At 33.8% G+C, this 10,000-nt stretch overlaps 1 protein-coding gene across 4 annotated transcripts in view; it reads left to right on the top strand.

Moving 5' to 3' along the window:
* The window catches only part of LOC125042974 (kinesin-like protein KIF13A), a 203,800-nt gene that overhangs the window by 159,442 nt on the left and 34,358 nt on the right, over nt 1-10,000 (top strand). For 3 of the 4 annotated variants that reach the window (XM_047638837.1, XM_047638835.1, XM_047638834.1), the window contains exons 14-27: nt 1-78; nt 707-881; nt 3,841-4,105; nt 4,363-4,599; nt 4,709-4,837; nt 5,105-5,263; nt 5,445-5,617; nt 5,760-5,964; nt 6,360-6,506; nt 6,645-6,852; nt 7,802-7,993; nt 8,184-8,389; nt 8,520-8,610; nt 9,872-10,000. The exon at nt 1-78 is cut by the window's left edge and continues 69 nt beyond it; the exon at nt 9,872-10,000 is cut by the window's right edge and continues 14 nt beyond it. In XM_047638837.1, the coding sequence (XP_047494793.1) occupies nt 1-78; nt 707-881; nt 3,841-4,105; nt 4,363-4,599; nt 4,709-4,837; nt 5,105-5,263; nt 5,445-5,617; nt 5,760-5,964; nt 6,360-6,506; nt 6,645-6,852; nt 7,802-7,993; nt 8,184-8,389; nt 8,520-8,610; nt 9,872-10,000 (2,394 nt within the window). The remainder of the gene's footprint in view (nt 79-706; nt 882-3,840; nt 4,106-4,362; nt 4,600-4,708; nt 4,838-5,104; nt 5,264-5,444; nt 5,618-5,759; nt 5,965-6,359; nt 6,507-6,644; nt 6,853-7,801; nt 7,994-8,183; nt 8,390-8,519; nt 8,611-9,871) is intronic. The other variant, XM_047638836.1, reaches the window with a different exon arrangement.

Here is a 10,000-nt window from a genome sequence, read left to right as displayed (position 1 = left end):
TGTTAAAGGAACTGAGTAATGACCCCATACAGGCAGCTATACAAAACCTTGAACGTCAGCATGAAGAAGATAAACAAAGTAAGAGGCTCTGACTAATTCATTAGTTTAGAAGTGTATGAAGATTGATGTCTCATTTTGTTATCATAGGGCCATTAGAATACATAGGAGTGCAGGTTTAGTGTTTATAAATCAGTGACACTCTTTGTATGAAGCAGATGAGGATCAGACTAATAGCTTATGTTTGTATAATGGTTGCATTATTTGTGATTTCCAGATCTAAGGTTTGTAGGTCAATGATATGCCTAGTTAGTTAACCAAAAACTGTTAAAGCTTAATGCTAGGACTGTATTTGAATCCACTTTGGTTCTGCAGCTCTTACCTGAACACATCAGATTGACATTGTGCTTTTAGTCTTCCTCTTGTACTTAGCAACTCTTACAGGTATAAATAGGTGTTCCATAAATGTCCATACCATACACAGATCAAGATGCTAATACGAAAGAAGTCTCAGAGAAATTGAGTTTTGTTTTAGTTAAGGGCATTCAAACCAAGACAAAATATTAGTTTGAAATTGCTTGAGCTTTGCTTTTGTGTTTTTGTAGCAAACACCCATTGCTCCTGTTCTTTTACTTTGACAGTGTTATGCATTCTTTTATATGCTACTATTATCATATACATAATATGAATCTTTGCTTTTATATTTCAGTGGCTTTGGAGAAACAAAGACAAGAATATGAAAAACAGTTCCAGCAACTGAGAAACATCCTATCCCCCACAACTCCTTATGCACCATATATGCCATTTGACCCTCTGAGGGGAACCAAGATGACTCCCTCAACTCCCACATCTCAGCTTCGAATAGAAAAATGGGCGCAGGAAAGGTAAGATTCTGTGAGATTTCTTAGAAGAGAAAAATGAAGTAGGGAAATAGAGACAGATAGAGATATAAAGATGTATAGACAAACTGACAGATAGATAGGCATGATGAGGAAAAAAAGTGAGGGTATTTGTTCACTGAAAAAATGGATTAAATGAAACATGGAAAAGCTTAAAGGAAGGCAGAGAAAGTAGGAAACAAAGAAGTATAAGACAGAAAATATGTTGAAGATTGTATTTGACAACAGGAATCATATGTGCATGTCTGATACAGATTTGATATTGGTTTTTGGTTGTAGTTATGTTGTGAAAGGGTTTATGTTTTTTTTTTTTTTTTTTTTATTAATATAGTACCCTTTGATTTTAATATCGCTGTAAATTGAGCACAAAAAAAGGTTCCACATTATGAAGAGTATATATGAAATGTAGGAATTTTTGGTGTTTTTATATTTGATCTGTAACAGTTTTTTCAAATGATCCGTCCAGATTCTTCAGTACATTACTCATATATTGTTAAGACAAATTTTGCTTATTTTTTAATTTAAAAGATATAGAGTTTAAAAGATTTCCAATCCCTATACAGATTAATGGTTGGGATGTACTGAAATACCTTCAAACCAATGAGCACATTGGTAGAAATATGTGATTTAGTGTGTGACTTTATATAGATGTAGTAATATGCATTTTTGAAGACAAAATCATAGGATAGAAGGAAGGACACCAAATAAAAAAAATAAAAGGTAACAATAAAGTAATAAGAGAGAACTATGAATTATAAAAAAAAAGAAAGTCAGTAATCTCAGAAAGGAAGTATATGAATGGATAAGCATGTATGTGTGCATGTGCATGTGTAGGTTTAGCAAAATAGTTTGTTTTTATTGTTTGATATTCACACAAAGCCAAAATGTTCATGGCTATTGAACTTCGCTTTCATAGATTGATGTAAGAAGTTACCTGTAAGTTTAAGTGTTTTTTTTGTGATTGATTGTGATTAGATATTTGATATTGCATTTGTGGATAAGATAATACATAGATTATTATTATCATTTCCTATTTTTATGTTGTACATTTTTGCAAGGAATGTGTTATAATAGAATATTTTATTCTCTTTTGATCTTGCTTATCAATACTTTGGTCAGTGTTTATTATATCATTGAATCAACACTAAAAGAGACCCAGTAATCAATATAAACCAGACTGTAATTAAGAAAATGATCACGAGTTTTAATTCTTCTAGTCCTTTAGCAACAAAAATGTGAGGAATCATATTGTACCAGAGTGCAGTACTGTTTGATATTATTCTTTTATAATATTTTTTTTTTTTTTTAGTAAGAATGTAATTATTACAAAGTTTGGAATATCTCACCACAGTATGGGTTTTAGTATGACTGTAGTGGGTCAGTTGTCTGAAATGGGTTTCTGTTCGGGGACTAGAGGTCTTATCAACTGTGATTAATTGAAATGTTAGTATTTGAAGCAACAATTTTAAGTCCATGCTACCCCTGGTGTTCACCGGATAAGTTTGAAAAAAGATGAAAGAAATTTTCATAAGATGGAGCTAAGGGTGTAAAAGAAAGGGAAGTTAGGGTTTACAAAGACTATAACCACAGTGAAGAAAGTCATATCAAAAGGGAAAGAAAGTTTTTAATTGAAGTTTAATGTTTTGGTGAGTATATCACTTTGATTTGATCTGTGGATGATAATAGGCTTCAGCTCATGAAATATCTACACTCACTATTGATTCCAGAAGATGGATTTATATATTCAGATATTGTGTTTGCTACTTAAACTGAAATGTGAAAAATATATCATGTTCCATATTCTACAATGGATGCAATATTCTGCAGAGGTTTGTAGTATAAACTGCATACATGCATACTTAGAATATATGTGCAGAAGGATTTCCCATGGACTAGATATTGAGATAGACTAAGCTATTGCATAAATCCAGTCCATGTTGATGCTAGATTAAGTCAAAAGTTGAGTTATGCTTCCTCAAGTCTGTATGGGTCTTGTGGGTAAGAATGTGCCCATGTGCTTGATTAATTATATTGGTAAAAGAAAGAGAATTACATGTAACTATTAACAATTGCTTGGCAAGTAATTTAAAGCATTAAGTATTTTGGGTCTACTATGCCAAAGAAGGATTATAAAATGATGATGTAGGATACTCTTACTAGAAAATAAATCATTTGGAGTATGATTAATACAGATCATTGATACATGGAATACAGTTCTTTGAAGTGAAATATGAACAAAAAGATAAATATGACGAAAGAGACAAGCAAACTTTATTATCTTCAAATCATTGTCTTACCTCAAGAAAGTAACACTTATTTAACTTTCCTAAGGCATAAAATGCATAAAGCTTATAATACTTAAATGTACTAACCTTTTTTATAATATTAGTATTGTCATTATGATTTTATTATTATTATTATTATTATTATTATTATTATTATTATTATTACTATTATTATTATTTTGCTAATCTTTTATGTGCTTGGTGATATTATGGTTATGTGCAATGTTTAAAATTCAGTTCATTTTTTGTCATGTCTAATGTCTTTCCTTAGCTTGTTTCACATAGCTTTTTAATTTCTATATTGAGTGTCATGGTATTCAGCTATTAACTATATATGTTGTATGGTCTTGGCTAAGTTGGTTGTTATATGTGTTGCATATGCAGAAGATATAAGGGAACATACTGCAGAGTATATCCATTAAAGAAAATTATTTAAAATGTTTTATGCTGAATTTTGGAAGTGTTCCCAAATATCATTGCAAAAGGAAAGAAGTATGCCTTTGGATTTATTTAAAAGTATTTTTGTGTAATGCACCAAATTTATAAATTTCCTAAAGCACCAACTGTAATGCATGAGTATTAACAGATAAAGATTCCGATGCCTTTAATGCTGTAGACAAGAAAAGGAATGCTTATTGACTCTTTACATTATACTCCAGAGAGGACATGCTGGAGCACACATCTCTTTTGTACCCTGGCAGAGAGGACATGTTCAAGCGCAGTCTGGCACAACTGCGACAAGACATCATGAAAGCCAACACCTTAGTCCGGGAAGCCAATTTCTTTGCGGATGAAATGGGCAAGCAGACGACCTTCGGGGTGACCCTCCAGATACCTCCACAGAACCTCTCTCCAAATAGGAAGAGGTCGGCATTTGTCAGCGAGCCTGCTATTCTAGTCAAGAGGAAAGGAAAGCCAAACCAGGTAATGTGGAGATAAAGTTCCAGTGAAGATATTCATTCAATAATACAACTTGTTTAAATCATGTAAAGGTGAATGATGATGAACAAACAGAAATTTAGATTGTGGATACTTTTGCAAAAATAGTTTCTGCTTGATTATTAGATTAGACTAACAATTGAAGATAATCACCTAATTTTGCGGAATTTAAATGATGTCTGTGATAACTAGAATCAAAGTACTGAAATTAGTACTCATATCATTGATATATTGCCTTCCAGGTTTGGTCAATGGAGAAGCTGGAACATAAACTGATTGTGATGCGTGAGATGTATGATGAAAAGCAAAATGACCCCCTGGTGTCCCGTCCTGAAGCAGATCCATTTTATGAAAGTCAGGAAAATCATAATCTTATTGGAGTGGCAAACATATTCCTAGATTGCCTCTTCCATGATGTGCGGCTAAATTACCACATTCCAATTATCTCACAGCAAGGGGAAGTGGCAGGGAGACTACAGGCAAGTTATTTGTTGACTCTTTTTAAATCTATATGATAGAAAATATATAATATTGTCAGTTCTATAATATTTTGACACTAATATTTTTGCAACATCTTTTCTTCTCCAGGTTGAAATAAGCCGCATTTCTGGTCAGTTTCCACAAGAGCGTTTTGCAGACACTCTCTCTGAATCATCTGGAGATTCTGCACAGAGTAGAGAAGATGATGAAATTCAGAATAATACAGTCACAGTTAGGGTAAGAAACTATTCCTTTTTCTATGTGTTTTATTTAACTATTGTTTATGCCTAAAGTTACTGTGTAATACATTTGATAGTAGTAGTTAGAAGTATTAACTTTATTTTTTCCATAGTATTTTTGATGGCAGCATCACTGATATCACTGTTAGAGCTCTTCAAGGAGGTCTATGGAAACATGATTGGCTAGAGTGCCATTTTGAACAGCAAGATGTCAGAGCTAATATGTGAGCCTCAGACTGAAATTTTTTCTATTCCCCCTCTTTAGGTATGCATCAAACAGGCAGCTGGACTTCCACCGTCTCTGTCACACTTTGTATTTTGTCAGTACCAGTTTTGGGGACAGACAGAAAGTGAAGTAGTTGCACCTGTTGTCAATAATGAGTTTCCAGCAGCTCCAACTTCTAAAGACTCAATGACATTTAAGGTATGATGCCAATGTTTCTTCTTTTTTTTTATCATCTCAGTTTTGTTCCATGAAGATAATAGACAGTAGAAAAAGGATTAATTCTGTAACATATACTATCGGTAACTTTTTGTTTTTATGTTGATATCTGCTTAGAGATATAATATAGAACTTAGCTTATATATTTTGCATTTTTTTCCAGTTTGAACATTCAAAAGATTATACAGTCATGGTCACAGAGGACCTCTTAGAGCACTGTGCTGATGGTGCTCTCTCGATTGAGGTTTGGGGTCACAGGTCTGCTGGCTTTGGCATTTCACGTCCTGGTTGGGAGGTTGACCAACAGTTGGCCAAGGCTCGGTCTCTTGTTGACAGGTAAGATTCATGTAAATAAAGTCTTGCAAAATTCACGATTAGTTAATTTATTGATCATGACTTTGTATTTAGAAAGAAGGAAAAACTGACATAATAGCTTTATTCTTTCTTTGATTAAAATAATGTTTATATTTGTTGACAGATGGAATGAATTGACAAGGAAAATAGAGATGTGGGTCGAGATTCAGGAACTTGGCGAGTGTGGAGACTATGTTTCTGTTGAGGTGTTACCACAAAAAGATGTTTTAACTGGCGGTGTTTACCAGTTACGTCAAGGGCAACAGAGGCGGGTAGTTTGCCGGGTGAAGCCTGTTTCCAACTCTGGTACTCTTCCACTGATATGTGAGGTAAAGCCACTATCCTTTGTTCATATTAAAAACCATAGAATTTGAAAGTTATAAGTGAGAAGTCGTATGATAATGACCATTGTGATGATAGTTTCAATGCTGAAAATCACTAGTGATATTTCAATATACTGGTATTTTTATAAAAAAACACTATAAACATGACTTTCTAAATATTTAGCAGTTCTTTCTTGTCTTTATATTTCTTTTGTAACTTTGTAAACACCCTTTTGAGTATGGGCTCCCTACTTTTCTTAGCCAGTATGAGTAGCAGGTCACTATTTCAGGTCAAAAATAAATCAATAGTTTTCATTATGATAATTGTTGCTTGTTAATTGCTTTAATTATAGTCTTGTTATTTTTCTTGTTATGATTAAAACTGTGTTTTGTATTTTCAGGCAATAACAAGTATAAATATTGGGTCAGTATGTGGACGTCTGAGATGCCAGCGGCAATTAGACTCTTATACAGAAGAAGATCTTAACATTCTTCGTGAGAGATGGAGTGAAGCTCTGAAGCGAAGAAGAATGTACTTAGACCAACAGGTAAACCAGAACATTAAAATGAAAAGAAGATCATAACAATCTTAAAGTTGTGTTTGAATGTTTATATTTGATGATTGGTACTGGATGTGGAATTTATGTTCTGAAGTGTGCTTATTCATTTGTATGTATTTTTCTCAGATCCAAAAAATTATCAACAAAGGAGACAAAAATGAGCATGATGTGGAGCGTGAACAGTCTCTTGTGGATCAGTGGGTAACTTTAACAGAAGAGAGAAATGCTGTATTGGTTCCTGCCGCTGGATCCAACATTCCAGGCGCTCCAGCTGACTGGGATCCACCCTCTGGCATGGAGGCTCATGTCCCAGTTCTTTTCCTTGATCTAAATGGTAAGTATGAAATGCGGATGATGTGTTTATTAACCCAAATCTGACTGGCATAGCATGTACGTACATGCCATGCCCGCTATGAATTTACTTTTTTAATTGTTTTACACTTTGATGACTATACTTGTATCAAGTCACCAATGAGCCAATTACTCTTTATTTAGCCTGTTTACCCTTTTCCTTGATTTTCGAAAATATTTTACATCATCTTATATTGCTGCTACTAATGTCTATAACATTATAGTAATTATAATGTCTATAACATTATAGTAATTATAATGTCTATAACATTATAGTAATTATAATGTCTATAACATTATAGTAATTATAATGTCTATAACATTATAGTAATTATAATGTCTATAACATTATAGTAATTATAATGTCTATAATTAAAATAACACCATCGATATTCATAGCATTAGTAAAAAAACGTTTTTCACGGAAATTCAAGAAAAGGTGAAATCGGGTAAGGTCATAAGGTCTACTAATTGACTCCTTCGTGGCTAAGCACTGGCAGAGCGATCTATGTGCAGACATTTTATAAAGAAACAAAAAAATGAGCACAGCATTTTCCTGGCAGGATTGAGTTAAGATAAACAAATAGCATACAAATACATTCACACATGTGCACTCACTGGTACATAAAAATATACACCCATGTATATGTAGGAAAAAAGATATACAAGAGATATGTGTAGTACATATAATTGACTGCTGTCACTACTCAATTATTCACATAAAGAGTGAATATGTTGATATTGCACCTTTTTTATGATTACCAGTGATAATACAGTATGTCACAAAGAAACAAAACAATTCAAGTGCCCATGAGCCCCATGGACTCTGGGGTGGCTTTTAGTTTCCTTATATTCTAAAATAGAGAATAGAGGCAGTGCATTTCCATAAAAGACATTGTTTACACCTTATTTATTTTTTTATCCGTTTTCAGCTGATGACTTCTCAACACAAGGCTGTGGTGATACCTTGACCATTTCTGGAACAAATGCCATAATTCCAAAGGAAAACTGCAACAAATTCTTCCAGTTGCCAATTATCAAATGTTATGAAAAGGATGTTTGTGCTGTAGCCTCTTGGGATTCTTCCATCCATGACAACCAGTACCTCAATAGACTCACGCCAAGTAAGTTGATTGTGCAATAAGTGAAGTATTGATTTTAGTACTGAAAGATATTGATTGATTGTTAGTTCTGATATCAATTTTGTTTGTTTAAATCATTATTTTACATTCACATTAACATTTAAACCTTTCAGTTGTTATTATTTTATGATTTGCTTCCTGGTTTTAAATCTTCTTATTTAATCTTTCACAGACGACGAAAGAGTGTACCTGATTGTAAAAGCAGTTGTGCGTCTCTCGCACCCTGCGCCAATGGATATGGTATTAAGGAAACGTCTGGCTGTCAATATCTATAAAAAACAGTCATTAACAAGCAAATTTGTCAAGTCATTCATTGGCTCAACAAATACCCTTTATGAAACTGGTATCATGTATGAAGTTGTATCAAACATTCCAAAGGTAAGAGAATATCAAAGAAGTAAACTGAATAAAGCCGAATGTGTGGGATACAATCTTGAAAGTATGTTTTCCTAATTTTATGCTAATTCTTGAAGATCCAGTACAGTACAAGTTTTTTTTTTCTGCACAGGCAAGTGAAGAACTAGAGGAACGAGAATCACTTGCCCAAATGGCAGCTAATGCTGATGATTCTCATGCAGAAGATGGAGAAACGTATATTGGTAAGCTTTATTTGTTTTATGTTTAATATTTTTATTTATTATACCTAGTCACACAGAACTTTTTGATAATCTTAGAGCTTTGAAAACTGATGGATCCTAGGATTCTTTATTCATGAGAGATATGTTACTCAAATTAGGTATGGCTGTTATGAAAAAAATCTTCAGGATAACTGTGTGCTTAGTGGCTTATTAAAGAGTTTGAAGGGAAAATTTGGGTTGTAAAAGGTTATGCTTGTCATATCTATAGACCTGCGCAGTCTTGCTTGTTTTGAGATGAGCCTTAACCAATTGGTGATGGACAAGTATTTTGGTAAATTTGATTGCGAATGAGTGTGCGTTATGTGTACACAGCTCCATGCTGGGGTGATTGTTTATCTCGCAATTGCACACTTAGTTTCTCACCATTGTCATATGCATGAATAGGCCCAAAGGGCTGTTGGAAGAGTGTGGCATGGCATAGCTGTAGTTAAGCAAGAATTTATTATCCCTTGCATGATTCTAGGATTATACATTCACTTGACCTATCAGATCACACCTTGTCACTGGAAAAATAAAAGGAACCCAAAACACTCTTCCTAGAACATTTCAAGAACTAATATCAACATGACATCATATTACTTAACCTTCAATTTCCAGATATCCCCTCCCTTTATCCAACCAAAAAAACTTTTGAAAGGTGCTCATCCTTGGAAAGAATAAGCCCCTGATTCATGATGTCTCCATATGTCATGCCATGCCGTTTGACAGTCGGAACAAAAGCCCACTACTTAATAAGTCATCACCCAGTATCTGGGATTTTACCCCATGACATAATGACATGTCACCCTTTGGCAAGGTGTTATGAGTATTCTTTTAGACCCCTGAACCAAAATTGTATATCTGATAAGCTGCCTAAATACCAGTAAAAACTTAGTGTCTCAGTATTATCAGTTTTAGATCCAGTCTAGTTTTTGGATAGGGGTAGCTGCATATAATTAAGGAGAAAAATGTACTACAACTATTTGGTTTGATAATGCATAACTACTACCCTTCATTATATTAGAGCATCAAGATAGACCAGGTATGCTTATTTAGTTTTATAAGGATACCTGATAGCTATTAGAACCAGTAAAATAAATTAGTATCTACTAAAACATTTTAGGTTTTATAAGCATGCCTAATGCCTCTTTGTGCTCAAACCATAAGAATGTACCATTATATATCACAAAATATTTGGCTTTATAAGACTGCCTAACCAACAAGGTAACTTTCCTTAAACCAGAAAAATACACCAAGGGAGTAACGTCAGTGGAATCCATCCTAATGCTGGACAGATTGCGGCAAAACGTAGCTGTCAAAGAGCTGCTCCAGTCGGCTGGAAGGCCACTCATGAGGAAGACTGCATCCGTCC

This window comes from Penaeus chinensis, chromosome 33 (assembly GCF_019202785.1).
Source record: "Penaeus chinensis breed Huanghai No. 1 chromosome 33, ASM1920278v2, whole genome shotgun sequence".
In the NCBI taxonomy this organism is placed as follows: Eukaryota; Metazoa; Arthropoda; class Malacostraca; order Decapoda; family Penaeidae; genus Penaeus; species Penaeus chinensis.
This window is presented reverse-complemented; position numbering and strand designations above follow the sequence as displayed.